General features: G+C 41.7%; 2 protein-coding genes and 1 long non-coding RNA gene across 4 annotated transcripts in view; 2 read left to right on the top strand and 1 right to left on the bottom strand.

Moving 5' to 3' along the window:
* The window catches only part of LOC138182394 (RING-box protein 2), a 24,973-nt gene continuing 7,451 nt past the window's right edge, over positions 1 to 17,522 (bottom strand). Inside the window, exon 2 of the mRNA XM_069118196.1 lies at positions 1 to 2,046. Coding sequence (XP_068974297.1) covers positions 1,868 to 2,046 — 179 coding nt within the window. The 3' untranslated portion in view covers positions 1 to 1,867. The remainder of the gene's footprint in view (positions 2,047 to 17,522) is intronic.
* Positions 2,199 to 3,841, top strand: LOC138182399 (uncharacterized). The gene is made up of 2 exons (XR_011173778.1): positions 2,199 to 2,428; positions 2,580 to 3,841. It is a non-coding gene; the product is annotated as an uncharacterized LOC138182399 (long non-coding RNA).
* The window catches only part of Tret1 (trehalose transporter 1), an 18,025-nt gene continuing 6,670 nt past the window's right edge, over positions 6,168 to 17,522 (top strand). The window contains exons 1-2 of one of the 2 annotated variants that reach the window (XM_069118162.1): positions 6,168 to 7,269; positions 15,686 to 16,147. In XM_069118162.1, coding sequence (XP_068974263.1) covers positions 7,198 to 7,269; positions 15,686 to 16,147 — 534 coding nt within the window. In that variant the 5' untranslated portion in view covers positions 6,168 to 7,197. Of the gene's footprint in view, positions 7,270 to 11,821; positions 11,927 to 15,685; positions 16,148 to 17,522 lie in introns of those variants that run through there. The other variant, XM_069118161.1, reaches the window with a different exon arrangement.

The raw sequence follows: 17,522 nt of genomic DNA on the forward strand, positions 1-17,522 counted from the left end.
AATAATTCTATTTCACTTTATTTCTTGTTAAATCACGTATCTTTCACGGTTTAGCACGACCTAACACATCATATCACTTCGTGCTAAACATTATTGTAATCACGAAACTTTATTTTTATCAATAATATATGTAGACGTCCTTAAATAACAAGATAATTTTAACGATAAACGCCGACGATGCTAATTCCCACATAAATATAATATGGAAAAAATTGGACGAAAATAGAGAATATTATTAGTAATCGTTACGTAAAAATTGTAGAACTATTATTGCCTACCATAACAGTAGCAGTACATGGTGAGGTTGTACATAAAATTGCAGATACATTTGATATTACCTATCGATTGATCGATCGATTAAGAATTCTAATGAAAAATTAAAATTGAAATATTATATTGTCGTGTCGTCTAAATTCTCAAAAATCACGTAAATTCCATATAAGAAATAGCCGCAAGTTGGAATAGTCAGAGGAAGGAGAAAAAATGGTGGCATAAAAGAGTAGGAGAGATTAGGCGTACATGTGTGTGTATGTTACGTATAGTATATGTAGGTTCACAATGATGGTAGAGGAAGAAAGAAAGACTCGCCGGAGGCAGGAGAATCAAGAAGGGATAGAGGATAGCAGGGAGCAGAGAGCGCAGGGTATAGAAGAGGAAGAAAAAAGGAACAGGAGAGGTGACGGCAACTGCGAGGTCATAAATATAAGCGCTGTTATACCCTTCTACTATCCGATTGGTCGAGCCTCCAGACGAGCCTCCGTGGTCGTGACGACACGTAACGCCAGGCAACGATAGAATGGACAATCGACACGGTGGCGAGTGCCCTGACAAGGAGGGAGGGGAACAAAAAAGAAAGATCCAAGACGAACCAGACGGGGATAGTAGAAACGAACAGGTTACGAACGAAGAAGAGAAGAAAGGAGCGACCTTCGAGCGTCGGATTGTGGTGATTACGTGCTAGTCGAGTCGTACCACATCGTAGTACACCCCGTTTTGTATTATGTCGCGAAATTTTCCGAATTCATCAGAATTCTGTTTAACCGTCAATAAAACCTAATACTAGCGAATTAGTCTATCTCCTTTTTTTATTACAAACAATATAGAGCACTGAAGATATGATCGAATCGATTTTTCGCAAGAGTTCCATAGAGGTGACATAACTATTTAAAAATAATTCAAACGAATGAGCTATGAGAATCGTTAGCCCGCATGGCAGAACACTATTTTAGTCAAGAATATTTGCGTAACTCGAAGCATGGACATTGAACTCTCTTCTTCATTTTCGATATCTACCGATAATTTTCAGCATTATTTATGATGTAACAGAATTGAAACTAAATAAGATATCGATAGATATTGAAAATAAAGTAATCACATTATCTTATAATAGATAAGGATACACGAGCACAAAATGCACTTCGCACTTTGAAATTTTCTATCGCTCTTTGCAATTGATTGATTAGCGATGGTCTAATTTTAAAAGTTCCACCCTCTAAACTTATCTAGTGACAGGTTAAATTCGATAATTTGATACAATTCAACTAGAGGCGATCAAAAAAGATTTTCTTCCTACGTATTAAGCACATATTTTCGCACTTTGATCGAATTTGAACCTGACTATAATACGATCCTAAGTTCAAGCAGCTTCCACCTTTGATCAAGTAGGATGATTTTGTAGTTATGTAATTCAAGTTTTAAGGCGCATAACTTGAAGAACGGTAGGGGGAAAAAAAGGAAGTACTTGAAGAGGAAGAATGGAAAAAACGTAGAAAATGTAGTGTATGAGAAGGGGGGATAGAGAATGAGAACAAACAATGGATAAAGGAAATAAAGAGGCTGTGGTTAATGTCTCGCTCGTTTGGTTTGGTTATTTTCCCATTCGTTGAATGGACCACTCTTGTTGGCATAATGGACAACGATTGTTTTGTTGCACCCAAAGAGACATGCAACAGTAGTGAAACGAATGATTGCATTCTCCCCAAACTACGACGCAATCTTGTCGGCTATCGTCCTTTTTGCTTTCCGCTTGACACCGGAGACACGCATCTGAAAATTAGAAAAAAAGGAAAAAAGGGTGATTAAGCGATATCTATAATTTTTTTTTTTATTAATCACGTGTGTATTATACCTTTATGACATTGATAAAATTTAATGGAAAATTGTAGATAATGCAGACATAAACAACGTAAGTAAGTATTTAATTGGATAACATATAAAGCAACGCGTACACTGTAACAGTAAAGTTGTAGAATCTGTTGAATAACGAGAATATAACTTTTAGGAAGTTTTTAGCGATGAATCGTTTGTGAAAACCTAAAATATACTCTTCGTGTAAGAGAAGTTTATTCACCAACCAGCCGACGATCGACAAGTATCATCGATATCGTCTCGGTTGGCCTCTGTTGTCTCGGGTATACGAAGTACCAGAGTATGTACAAGTGTATGTGTATGCTTGTAAAATTCCACCGCCTTATCTGATGAACGTGCATACGATGTGTGTGTGTGTGTTGAGAGTAATTACATACTAGGAAATCAATCTTTCAAAGAATTAGAAATAAACTTACGCGTATCATTTACAGGTATAATATTTTTAGCTGGAAAAAGTCAAAGTAAGCCGAGTCGACGATCGGCGATATATGACGAATGTTGAAACGTTTACGATGGGAGTTACACGACACGACGGTTCTAAAGAAACGATAGTTGGTCGATTAATCTTCGACAACGATTCTCAAGAACTACTTCTCGTTGACCCACACCGGGGGATCCTGACAAACGTATCAGTCGTGCCCCCGGGTCTTAGGCGAGCAGGGTATCGGGCCAATTAACTCTGACGAACGGGACAACGACAGGCGTTCGTGCATCAGCCACCGTGCTTAGAGGCTTCTTCTGGAGTGTTCTTTCCTTCCCTCTTATTTTCCATCTACTTTCTTATTGTCATCAACCACGTCAATCAACACGCGACCTAACCAAACGTATCTTTTTATACAGTTGCCGGGAATTGACCCGTTTCGGGACAACAATCCAACTAACTTTACTCGTCTGCTCTTCGGTTAACCCAGATCGTCGGCAATTATTGATAAACAACGGTAATTTTCCTCAAAGCGTAATTTATCGATGCAACGGAATTAAGATTAGATTCAAACTTCGACCAACGAGTAATCGTATTCGGTTGGTAACAGGAGAGAATAATTTATCGTACTCCGTTTTTAGACTCGGAAAGGTAAGGATCGGCGGATATTAACGCCGATGATATTGCTGATAGTCAACGAGCTATGCCTCTAATCTGACTGCATTCATCATTTCGATTCTCTAACGAGTTTCTCGAACGTTCGAAGAACGCGCCCTATCGATGATATCTTCTCGTGAGATCCGACAGCCAATAAAGATCGATCGATATTGCGTACGCCGATCGTTTAATTAATTCATTCGGTTGATAAACGTCGTTTGGATCGTCAAAACAAACGTGAAATTAGCATTAATTAGGTATATCGAAATGTTCGAGTAAGTCATGCGGAGGATCGACGATCGAGCAATGTACATATGTACTTACATCATACGTTTGGATTTAAACGGAGAGGAACGTAGGATCGAGGAACTTCGATCGTTAGGAGGCCTGGCCTGGCAGACGGCAGATGACGACGGGACTGCATGATATTGCAACGAGAACTATTGAATGGCGCGCGCGTGCGAATGTTCCTTCCCGATGTTCGAATTACGCTATTAAAATTGCACGCTATTAATTCTAGCTTACCTTGCTACTACTTCTATATTCGAAAACACTTTGAAAACATCTGTATCGAATCAAAGTTCGCAACATAGATCAATGCATATTGCATGTAAACGTATCAACACTTACTCGTTTTTTATTGCCGCGCCCATTCACATTTTCCTTCTATATATACGCGAAAGGAACACACCGTTTAATACGAAATACCTTTCGCTTTATCAAACGTGAACACGTTTTGACGAACGATTTCTTTTACTTCCGACTCGCCTTTTCTTTCTTTGCACATATAAATAAAGCTAATATCCGAAACGACGTTAAACATTATCACGTTACGTTACGAACGAACCAATTTGGCTTTGATTTGTTTTGTTGCGTCAGTGTGTCGCATTCGTAAATTTTTATCAATCATTGAAACTACCAGGTATTTTTCCTTTGATACTAACAATTTGCTTCATCGATTAACCCCTATCGATCAATGAGTTGACCGTGTTCCGTGATGTAACGATATGCGACAATTGTCGAAGAACTCTGATCATCGGAGAAACGGAGAGAAGACAACAAATTGATCTTCGGCTGAAATGATATTTGCAACGTAGTCGTCGTTCTCCTCTAGAATTCAATATCGAAATCTGAATTCGATGCCACGCTCTAATAAGATGACTAAAGACGACTATCAGATGACACTCTAATAAGAATAACACTAATAAGACGAAAAAACAATACTCTTTCCTCATTGGCTCCTAACTTCCTATCATCTCTCGCGCCCTCCCCTCTCTTGCAAATCGCATCGAAATTTTCCTCAATTTAATACCGATTTTTGTCATTTGGTAACTTTTTTGTCCCGAGACGATGCTAATTGCGATCAATCGTTACACGTTACGCTGCTCATTTGTATATCCACTATACACATATATGTACATACGCGTATATTAATACATTCTGCTGTGTTACACGTGTTTTATTGCCTTATGCATATGTATGTGCGTTGCTAGCAAACAACTCACGGTTAAAGATGCGATGATGCCCGACTGTTAATCGCATATTACGTTTTAATAATGCGTAGAAAAATTTGTGTTTAATTGGATGTCATTGTAAATAGCGTTTTGCATACCGATGTAAAGTTCAAGTTCAACAAATACGGCTTCGATCGCAACAACTTCGATTTCATTAGGAATATTTAACGATTCTATATCTATCGCTTTGAACGAAGATAAGGTTGCTTCGTGAATTTAAATAAAGACAAAACTCAAGTGTAAAGGCAGAACTTGGTAAGACCTCTACTGTCTTTTTGCCCTTTTGGCGTCCTTTGCTTTCGTTTAAATGGATGTAAATTGCAGTACATGCACGCAATATTCGACCGCTGTATTAAAATTTATCAAAGTAATTTACGATAGTAAAAGCAAAAAAAAAAAAAGGGAAAAATTTTCTTGGGCAAAAATAAAACATTAGTGACGCAAACAAAACCGGTTATTCGATAGACTATTTTCTGTGTTATCGTAATTTATATACGATCGAGCGTGTGAAACATTAAAACATTGCCAGTACTTGCGGATTGAGTAGAATCAAAGTGTACGATCTCAATTATAATTTATTTTCAAGAGTATAAAAGAGAATGCAGTAGGAGATGAGATTTTATACGCGTATACGCATGGACAGGATCGAGGGCGACTGTATACGGTCGCGACCGAACGAGGTCGAACGACTGGAACCTTCCGTGAAAAGTCCGGAGGATATTGGCGTCGTAGTTTGATCATTGGAGAAACCCGACGTTCCGATTTCATTTCTCACTATTCGTGTATTCTTTGTTCCTACTGTAAGAAACCAACTATACACATGTATACATGTGTATGTTTGCGAAATGTTCCTGAATCGTAATCATACCTAGTCGAGAGTAAAACAATTGTCGGAATCGGAATCTACGGTGGAGAAAGATACGGAAGGAACCAAACAGAAAGCGAATCCAAGTTCGACTGACTTCCGAAAAATAAATGAGATTAAATGGTGTGATATACTAGATCTAATGGTGTAACATGGCACTGCATATAAACTACAAGGGAGTATATGTTACGTTTACAGTCAGCATCGAATTCATATGAGAAATCGCAGGATAACGCGTGGCATCGTGACTACAGCAAGCTGACGCGGCTGGACGAGGCGATGCGATTCACGGTGAGGCGAGGTGAGGTAGGGCAGAGCTATGCCCAGCGAGGTACGATGAAGCGAGGTGAAGCGAGACACGATAAAGTGCGACGAGACGAAGTATGGTACGGGGTGGAGAGAGGCCAGAGACGAGGCGAAACGTAGCCGACCGATGGACAAGAAGGGTGAGAGGAAGTGCCAGGTCAGCGCGCATATCCCCCACCAGCGGCGCGCGCCCCAATGGAGGAGGCGGTGCTTACGACCACACCGGCTTCTATATAAAAGAGACAAACCCCCCGATCTGATTAGCAAAGTTCCAACACACGTAAAAGTGCATTTCACTCATATTTTGCAACATCCAAATTTACGGTCAACAGAACGAACAAACATACGATAATAATTTGAAAAACGGTTAGAACTACGTAAACCACGCTCTTAATCTCGAGTGACTCAGACGAGAAACGAGCGTATCGGTAAACGGAAATCGACGTTGGAGTCGGTAATTACCGGTAAAGAAAGAGAAACAGAAACGATTGAAAAAATTTGTCGTGATCGACTGTTTAATAGATCCCGCGATCATTGACACAGGGACAGATAAACGTGTGTGCTGCAGATGCGACAGATGTAGCAGGAATAGCGCAAGCCAGGAACGTAGGAAGCATATAGACGGATAAACAGTGGACGACACGAGACGGCACGGAACAGCATAGCGCGAACAGGAGCAACAGCACATCAGAGAGGAGGGTAGCTGTGGTGTCGCTGGTACCGCTTAGCAGTGGTGGTGGTGGGTTCGGGCTCGAACTCGAAGCTCGAGCTAGCTAAGAAATACGTTGAATCGTCCACGCGGCATCATTTAGACTTTAGTCATTTGCCGCGCAGTCTCGCAAGGGTGGTTGTGTACACACGTTGAGAGAAGAGACAGAAGAGGAAGAAGAACATTTATTTGAAAAATAAAGACTGCGTGACTCGCACCGATCATTATTCGAATCTATACTTGCATTAAGGAAGTATCGAAGGAAGCGTGATATATGTATTCTGTTTGTATATCGCGCACGATTTCACGCATCTCGTGACAGTGTCAACGACGCACTGTAAACGCGATTCCAAGCAATCGCGTGAAAACGCGTGAAACGAGGAAACACCGTTTTCGCGACAAAGCGAGTCTCGTATCAAGTCGCGAGAGAAAGATAGCAAAGGACAGAGAAAGAAGAAAGTCGATAGGGAGTTTCGAGAATCTGGTCGTGGGTAGAACACGGGGATTCAGGTGACGCGAACCAGTCCGACTAGCGACGCAGCACTAACACGAGAGCATTTTGAGGCCTGCCGACAAAATGTCCAATTCCCAGAGGAGACAGATGATGCAGCCATGGCCTCTGTGCCTTGTGTCTTTTTCAAAAACGAAGGTAAGATATGTACGTACGTTATCTCTCACGTAACGCGGATTCGGCCGATCGCAATCGACGTATATTCCGTTCGTTCTCCGCCGGCTCGTTTTCGCCTAACCATGTCACCAATTCGTGTTCCCTCGTTCATTTTCGGTGCCTTCTTTCTCTCTTCCTCCCGCGTCTGTTTCCACAATTCCGCACTCTCACCGCTTTGCTCTTTCTTCCCCTCCCGAGCTTCTGGAAAGTTCCACTGTACGTGCCACCGCCACCACCACCGCCGTCGCCGACGTCGCTAGGCCCGGTCGCCCGGTATACTCTGTGGCCGGCGCCTCTGCCGTCACATCACGTCACCACCTATCGTCACTCTTCGCAATTTTTTATCATATGTCTTTCTTCCCATTCACTGCTTATATCATCTTAATCTCATTTTAAATTATCCCCTTAGCCACCTTTCTCTTCCTCTTCCTCTTCCGCTTCCTCTTTCACTTTCAATCGTTTCAGTTACCGTTCTCTCATGCCCTTGTACTTATCGCACGCTGATCGATACCTCCAGTATACATACGTTTTATTTGAACGCACGTGAAATTCTACGATCCTTTTAACCAGGACTGCACACGCACTCGAATCTTTGAGTTTCCATTTTGCTCCTCTCTTACTTGCTACCTTCACCCTCTCACTTTTCTGTCTCTCTGTTTTACCTTTCTTGGCTATCCCCTCTCCTATGGAAAATGTTGGAATTTTACTGTGCATCACCAGTAGTCTGTTTCATTGCTTTTCTATTCAGCCAGTATGCATCCCTTCGTTCGTACTGAAATTTCTTCGTTCTATATTTAAAAAGGACGATCGCATGCATCGATGTCGGCGGAGGTTGCCGGGTGTATCGTATGTCGAAAGCTACACGCAAAGCGAACGATACTTGAACATTCGTGGTACATACCGACTGTGACGTTCGGTGTTGTTCATCGCGGTAACGTTCATGTGTTCGCGCGCGTTTATGTTATATGTATTTTTGATACTTGTCGTTGGTATTTCTTTGAATTTTCGAATTTCGGCAGCGCTTGGTACGTGACCGCCACCGTCCAAAAATATCGATCGTCGAGTTAAAACCGCGCGTCTATATTATTACGATTCAGTTAAATACGTATCGCATAGAAGCATTTGATTTTGGTAAACGCAAGCGACAATTGTAACGTTTCGTGCGTTAATCAACGAGGTAGCTAATTTCGGTCACTGACGAACCACTACGCCTCTGCATCATTATCGGTTAAATGGTGTTCGCGCCTGTTTCATTGAATAAACGAGATTGCGTCGTCGCGACGGTAAGAGGACCTTTAAACGCTGTTGCTGTTAGTCATCGTTACCGCTATAACCATTTGCGTTCGTATTGATATTCGTAATTCGTAATTATTGAAACGCGAAATATATATATAATATCGAAGTTTGAATTTTAGGACATGTCGTCCACCAGAATCGTCGATCGGCGTGTGCCGATCAAAAGATGACAAATTTTGTAATACAAGAAACATATTTTTCAATAAATGGTATTTTTTAATCGTTAACAATAGTTTCTAAGTGTTTTCGGACCCGCTTCTTCCATACCATTCACACTCGAACGTTTAATCATCGAATACATATTACATTCATTGTTTTTGTTAAATCGAAATTTGTTCTACTTTGTATGTACTGCCGCCTTATTTTCTCTTTTCGTCGTATATTTTATTTCGAAATGTTTTATTGAAGATTCCATTTAAAAAGTTTCAGAGCGCGTCAGCCGAACCACGTATCCGCGATAAATATCGCACGTAAAAGAGACCAATTGTTTTGGAAATGAAATGCGTACACGTACTTACGTACAGGGTGTAAAAAAAAAAAGTAAGTGTCGAAACCAGCGTAATTGGTAGCGTAATAGCCTTCGAATCAATGGAGATTTGTAAAAAGAAAATGCTTGTATCGGAGATTTGTAAAAAAAAGCTATTTGACCTTGACCTTAAAAGCCAAGGTTAAATTCTGTTTTAGCACAGCATATTTTCCTCTTCATCGTCAGAATCGAAAACCTCGAAGAAACTATCGATCGCGACTTAACTGTCCTCTCGGAAAGAAATTGTAGAAGTTTCAATAATTCTCAACCTCTTCGGTGCAACGGCGTTTGTCCGGCACGTAGTCACTTGACGGCCGCGAACACCAGCGATTGCGTAGCGCTGGAAAAGATTAAACTTACTGAATTCACAATGTGTCATAATTGCGAATATGTTGCACATTTTATCGGTGTAGGTAAATAAACGAGGCCAATAACGCGGTTGCCAAAAATTTCTTCCCATAAGTCGATTGTGGAACGTCCTTGATTAGATCTTTCAACCATTGCATGGGGATTTCTACGAGCCCAACTCCTAGACACTTTGCTAATTGAACATGTTACTACTCGAACAACTACATTCATCTGTGAACAACGCACGTTCCAGAGAAGCGTGGTTCGCGTTGCAATTTCAGAGCCAATAAGCGTGGCTAATAAGATAGATCCACTTCTTGGACGAGTTCAGATTACACGTAGAGAATGTCATTCGAAACGCTCTGTCAAAATGTAGTTCTGCCCCATCACTTGTAACAATGGCTACAACAAGTAAAAGTATTACCGCGAGAGAATTTGAAATCGTAAGTTTCGAGTTTTTCAACTATACCACACGAAATTGAAGTATCGAGTTTCACGCCTGCAAGAGACGCAGCCTGTCGCTAGGATAAAAAAGCGAAATTCTACGCCGTACCCGGGAGGTTAAGACGCTGCAGTATTCTTGATTATCAAATTGTAAATTGTAGCCGCTGAAAATCACGTTGACTTCGAACCTCGTCCACGCGTAAACATCTCCGTTATTTCTCGGCTACTTTTTCGAAAAATAACATTTTGCGAGTTAGTCTATAGTTTCCAGTTACTTTGTCGATCGCGCGCTAATTACTTTCTCATTGTAAATGTAAAGACATTGCGAATAAGGTCAAATCTGGGATGAAATATAATATTCGGACAGGAAAATTTTTTATCTCAACGTGCCTCTTCGATGGTATTGGTTAGGTCGTTAAAGCCGAAAATGAGATTCATTTTTCACGGAAACGAGAACGGTTTTGAAAATTCGGTCTTACGAACATTCGGCCGACGAAGGTCTTAAATCCGCGCAAGATCGTGATTGTACAGAGCGGTTAGCAGTAAGCGGCGCAATAAGTGAATAAGGGAACAACCAATGCCAATGCTCCAAATGCCTATTTTACCACTTACCGCTTACCGCTTTCTGTATGATCACCGCTTAACCGGTCGTCGTGAGGCGGCCGAAAAATAAACGATCGACCCAAACCTAATGCAATACTTGTGACTCCGATGTATACAGAGTAAGCCATACAGTAGGTTAAGAGCACCAAAATTTAAAAAAAGGTACGGTCAAAATCCATGAGCGAGATACACATCGACAGGTTGACCTAAATTTTGTAAGCTTTATTTCCACGAAAAACGAGCCTCGTTATCGGCCTCGGCAACCTCAAAGTCCCCTAAAAAGTGTCATTCTAGTCAAATATTTTCCAATCCGAATAAAATACCAGAGCCGAAGACACTTTAAGAATTACTGAAGCTATAACAATTTTTTTCGAGAGAACGGTTGAGTTGCGACCCATAGTTCCTCCGAGACTCTGATCCTTATTGATGAATAGAATACGATGCAATAAGAAAGACTTAACCTAGAATTCCAAGATCAAGGTCAATTTTACGCGGACTTCTTTTTTTTTACGAATCTCCATCGACCCGAAGGTGTAGAATTACGTTATAGTGGTTTTTACACTTACTTTTTTTACACCCTGTACAAATACGCACGCGCACGCTGTCAAACCGTATGGATCTTATTCCTTTACCGAACGTACGTAGATAGAGTAAACGATGCGCATTCATATTTCGAAAGATGAATCTTCTCACCATCGTAAGTTCCTCGTCACTGTGTTTCCATTAAGGGCACTGTTCAATACATACGTATGTTTGTAACCACGCGTTTTACTCAAAGCATTCCTTTCCATTCTCATGCTAATTGTCAAAATCAACATTGGTTGTTGGTGCAACGGGGGTTCATCGCTCTTTCATTCTTCGATACCACGAATATCGACACTCGACGCAATACGATTGTAACGAAGAATAAAACGCAACGAAAAGATAATGCAGAAGGAAAGTCAGAATTCGATTAGAAGCGTGTTCGCTATCGAAAGTCCGCGAAATTTTACGAAACGAGACTTATAGCAACGCGCGATCACATACGTCGGTGTTTATCGTAAAAAAAAGCTGCTACGCTTCGAAAATGAAATAGCATAATTCGTGTTTATTATACATTGTATCGCGTCGCGTTCGACGACGATGTTGTACTGCCGCGAACCGCCGAGAAACGGGGAAGAAATGAGGGGAAGTAGGTAAGACGCCATACGGCTTAGATACATAGGTACGTAGCAACATCAAAAGAGTCGTATATCGTAGACACTGACAGGCTAGATATCAAAGATTACCAACTATTATCTAATGCTCCCCGCTATACCGCTTTCCGTAGCATAATATATTTCGGCCAGCAAGATGTGGATATTGCAGTCGACTTATCTCTACGTTAATTGTCACGGACGCAGCGCTAAAATGCTTCGTCAGCCACGAGTGTCTACGCCGCTGGTACGTCACACTATGTATTGCTCTAAGTCAACCGCACCTTCATTTCGAAATCTGCATATAGAGAACATGTGCGTAGCTTCTCCCGTCGATCTCCTCCACATGGAGATTCATTCGAAACATCATGCAAGATTCGTCGTGTCGAGAGGATCCAGTCGATCGAGCGATGTACGGATAGAACACGATCGAGTCATAGAGCGCGGAATCGCTGAGTGAAAGCGCAGAGTATGCCATGTCGTAGATGTATGGTCCGACAATCTCTCTTTCTTTTTTTGCTTCTGCTCGTTTACACGCTCGCATACATAAACGCAAAAGTAACCCTTGATATTCGATATCCTTGAACGTTGCCACTTTTTGTTTCTTTCTTTTCCATCCTTTCGCATTCTACTTTTCTGTTTGTTGCGAAAAATGCATACGATGTGTTCGCGTTCTATGCCCTTCGTCGAGTCATAGCTATAATACGAGAGAGATTCGAACGGTCTTTACAGTTTTCCTTAAAATGTCACCGAAGCGAACCTCGTGTAAAAAAAATTTTGCAACGATTCTAGCTACACATGCATTTTATCTTTGTCAGGCTAAACTAAGGCGAACTACATATTATCGATAGAAATATCAATTTGCTTCTAGAAATACATTCCGCCATAAACGTATGAGCTTCATTTTCGGTGGCATATAGCCGAATCAACAAACTCGAACATTATATATAATGTATCGTAAGCGAATCGGGATCTGCATGTACAATGTACATCTACGCAGATTCCGATTCACACGGTATTTGTACGTATCGTTAAAACGTGCGCACAAACGCCAGTATCCAACGTCAATTCACGGTCGGGCCAAGATCACTGGGATTACACTGATGCGCGCGCATTCACACGTATTCCGCATATCGATGAAATCCCTTCCTGAGTCTTTGGCATATATATACAACATTCATATGTAAACGAAACACGTGATAAATTGATTTTCATGAGCAACTTACACAACAAACTATGTAATACCACAACGATGTAACGATTATCGTGAATTTCATATTTTCTTACCGATAGTAAATACCACAGAGGCGTAGCATCGAATTAAGAAATTCGATTTCGATTCGAATGTATTTTGACCACGCATGTTACATTTGGATTTGAAATCAGTGCGCCTTTGTACGAAGATGCTGCAAAGTATCTGCTTCTCTTCTCTGTATACTCTTTTCCCTTGTTTTATCGACTGCATTTGCTGCTCTCGTTTTCTACGTTCCCGTTCCATGCAAGCACGTGTCGCGTTAATTTCATTTTCTTTTTATGAAATGATAGCCACGTCTTACCTCGGCAATGTTCAGAAGAAACGAAAATAGTATCGTCGTACGATTTAGACTACGCAAATGGAACGATGAAAGTACGCGCTTGTTGCACGGGCCTACGCGTGTTTGCAAAACAGAATAACAAATGTAATATCGAACGTACTTAATGGAAGTTTACGTAATTCTGTTCGAGCGGTATGTTTGAAGTCGACGATGTAACGTGTTTTTTCTACCTTTTTTTTTTTCAAAAGCACGACTGGAATCGATGAATTTATTGCGTTTCATTAGCATTTACGCTCGTTATTTCGCAATACGTTCTATCACGCGACTTTGACGTATCAAAAACGTCGACGAGGCTGAAATATAAATATTTGCGATATTTTAACGTACATATATGTACACGGAGGAGAGACAACGTTGGAGAGTTAAAGATCTATGAATGCAGTCGGATGAAAATAACGTACCTATGAAAATCGTTCGTCCTTCGAAAAGATTGACATACGATGAATTGTTCACGATTTTGTAGCAATAAGATTGAAAAATTTCGCGAAACGCCGAACGAAAAATGTCAAGAGCAAACGAGAGTTACTCGAAAGATAATACTGGCGATGGTCCGTGATGCGAATACAGCGATCGCAGGGTACGCGCCGCACCATTTTCACAACACCAATTCGTTTCTCGTCCGTCGGTTAACGGTGCTTAACGTTCACGTTAGATAGCGCCACGAGAATCTGGCGATATTGAACCTATATATGTACATAGTGGGCGACCTCGGGCGCACGCTCGCGCCCGCGTTTTTTTAAACGTTTTTTTAGTTGGAGCGGTCTCGGTTCACGAACCGCTGTGTCACGATCGTAAAGGTCGAAGATCATTTGTACAGTGTACATCGTGCGACAACTACACCGCAAGAAGGCGCGTTCATTGTTCTTTTTATATTTATTTAGTACTACGAAGGACAATAAGCGGCAACTTACTACAAGACGCGAATATGTCGTATCCGTATCGAGGACGATCGGCTATTGAGTCCAAAGGAGAAACGATAGAACAAATGCAAACAATGAAATCATCGTTTCTTAAATGCGAGCAACGAGACTATAATGGACTATCGGCCAGCTGATTCAGCACGACGAGTTCAATTTGATAAGGGAATTAGAGAAAAAATAGATTTCCGGCAATTGGAAATCAAATTAGCGAGAGAAGTAGTAGTCTTCGGGCGATAGAGACGCGAACGACGAATAAGAAGGAAAACGAATGCGACGCGTTGGGACGAAAGGGGTTGAGAAATGATAAAAAAATGTGTCGGGTATAAAGGCCAGGGCCAAAGTGGGATAGATAGTCGTTGAAAGCAGAAAACATTTTGTTTTATAATTATAGGAAATATGGAATATCGATCGTGGAAAATGCTATATAACACTCGCATAAAAACAATCGGTATTACTTGAATAGAATACGAAAACGATATATTTGCAAGTCTAGATCAACCGGGAAATGAACGTATGTACGTCTTTAATTTTGTACGGATATCGATAAGCAGTCATTGTGAGATGGTAGCGAGTCTGTGATATACGTGTTGTGCGTTGTCAGATAGGATTTTCGGAGAATTTGTAAAATTCGGAGAAATCGGTGAATCGATCGAAATACTGTTCGAGATAAATAGAATCGGCATATGTGTCAAGATGCGTCGCAGTCACGAACACAACTTTCGCGAAAGTAAAGAGCTCATGATTCGTTCGTGAACATAGGGTTAAACATAGGTCATCGATAAACAGGAGTAAAAGTCATCTAATTGTACAGAAAGAATCACGCTGTTTCTCGCTCTCTGTCGTTTTTCGTCATTGGTTCGTTACGATAATCGTTACAGGCATCCTACTCTTCCTTTCGTTTCATGTCGTTTCTCTCTATACGACTCCCGATAAACGAAACTAGTATAAATACTTCAACTTGAAAATTCCCTCATCCCCTTGATGTATGCAGTCGATCGTTCCACGGCGAACACTGGATTCGCGTAGCTCTCTGCTGTTCGTTGACTAAACGCGTATCGGTTTCTTCGATCGGTATTTTCTTATATCTTTACACTCTCCGATAAATTCTGTTACACCGGTTCGAATAAAAGAGAATTTGCCACGAAAAGCGTATACGGGAAAGCGGTGCACGTCCCTACCAGGAAAAAGAAGAAAGAAGAAGGACCGATCGACCAAGCAAGTAAGTTCGATTTCCGTTCGGATCGGTCGATTAAATGCTGATTCGGCTTTTCATCGAAAGTCGAATCGCCTTTATTATTTATCGGTGATTCGCCTTTGCTTCGTTCTGCCTCGGACTATCGACCGAAAAAGCTCGTATCTCGTATGGCGCGATGATACGCGAACGCGAGATCGAAAGAAATAAAACGGAAGGGAAAGAAACAGAAGAGAAGAGAAGAAACACGAAAGCGAGAGAAACGAAAAATTGACAATGGAAAATTTATCTGTTTACAGGAACACAACGTTTTACCAAAATATTACACGAGGGTGCCTCCGGTTACGAGATCGGTCACGAACGATTCGGGTATCAACCTAGATTGTTCGTCCAACACGACGATTGCGACGAATGCGAGTCCGTTCAACAGCCAGACAGCCTTGATCGCGGAGAAAAAGGTGATTCTTTCCGGCAACAGTGTCACCGCCTCCAGTAACCACTACTATGCGCAGAACTTGAGGAACAATCATCAGAAGACCCTGAGCGGGTCTCATATGTACGATCCCCTCGACAAGGGTATCGATCACGATTACAAACAACTCGATCCGTTGTTGGTCGGTGAACCCCCGTATACGGGGATTGAGCTTACCAAGCCAAGCATGAGTTCTCAAAATGTCAAACCGACCAAGGACTCGGACACCGTTATGCGTACGCAGTTCCAGAAGGAACCGAAACCATCCATCATGCGTTATGCCAATCAGGTAATTTATCGTTTGTCTTCTTAATCTTTTCGTTGTTTGACACAAAGTCGTACACAGTGGTCGAGACTTTAGACGCGTTGCAACAAGTACCGCGAACAATATATGGCAAAATCGTGTTCGCGTGATTCTCGAGTCGGGCGGGAAGACGATTATCGAGAAACCGGTTACCGTTTACAGCTGACACTGACGAAACACGTGGACCATTCGTAAATCTATTTTCCCGTCGTATGAGTTTCGACGAGACGATAGTTACGTACCGCGAGAAAACGGCAAAGGCCACGTTCTTTTCTACTCGCGTACGAGTTTCAAGGATAACTCGAGGAAGCATCCTTGATCCATTTTCCTTCCGACTCGCCTCGAGTCTCTTAGAATCCGGACTCGTCCGCCACGTGAGTCTTACGATCGAATACGCGCGAATATACGAATATCACGATCGTGGAAGGTTTCGCGATTTCAAAAGAATCTTGCACGACCGTTGCACGAGGCGGCATCGCGATAGCGGTGCAGGATCCCGAAGCTTCTCGCCCTCGACGCTTTTCCTTCTCACGCGAATCGAATGCCATGCGTGCCTTCTCCGCCCTGTCAGTCACTCGATCTAAACTCGAGGGCATCGTGATCTTCGTGCTTACGACATCTACATTACGTATGCGTGTGCATATATATATGTGTGTGTATATATGTATATTCAGAATTATATTTGTCGTTGCGCAAACGGGATAAATATCGTGAACAACACGATATTACGAAAGTACGAAAAACAAGCGCGATGCTGCTCGATTAAAAAAAATGGGCATCCGGTATCCGAAAAGCTGTCGGTTCTTCATACGTACGTTGAACGTGGAGCGCGGAACTCGCAATTAAAGCATCGCTAACGAGATTATATTTTACTCATCATCACGCCACGCTCTTTTTATTCGTGGCACGCGTCCGACTCGAATTAAACTATGTACATAGTAATCTAAAGCAAACTAAATCGGTCCGAAAGAACACACAGAGAAAAAGACGGCACGGGCCGCGTCTATGGATGGGAAGATGCGAATGTACGTATAGACGGGTGGGAAAGGATGCAAAAGCAAACGGGACAGGTGTAATAACGAGAAAAGGGGAAGGAATTGCGCATTGATCTCGCGCGTGTTTCGTGATCTCTCTATCGAAAGAGGCAATTGCGGAAAACAAAAGGCGAATGCATGCATCGCATGCGTGCATGCACGTTTGTACCCAACTACGGTGACCTTGCACGCTTCTGATAATAACTAACGACTTAATTTCCTTCCACGTATGTACATCGCTGACGTACTCTCGAGACGTTTGCGCATCATATTAAACAATTAATAGTGCAAAATGACAGGAGAGATGCGAGGCGTGTAGCCGATCA

This window comes from Bombus flavifrons, chromosome 8, assembly GCF_040668555.2.
Source record: "Bombus flavifrons isolate JBK064 chromosome 8, iyBomFlav1_principal, whole genome shotgun sequence".
NCBI lineage: Eukaryota > Metazoa > Arthropoda > Insecta > Hymenoptera > Apidae > Bombus > Bombus flavifrons.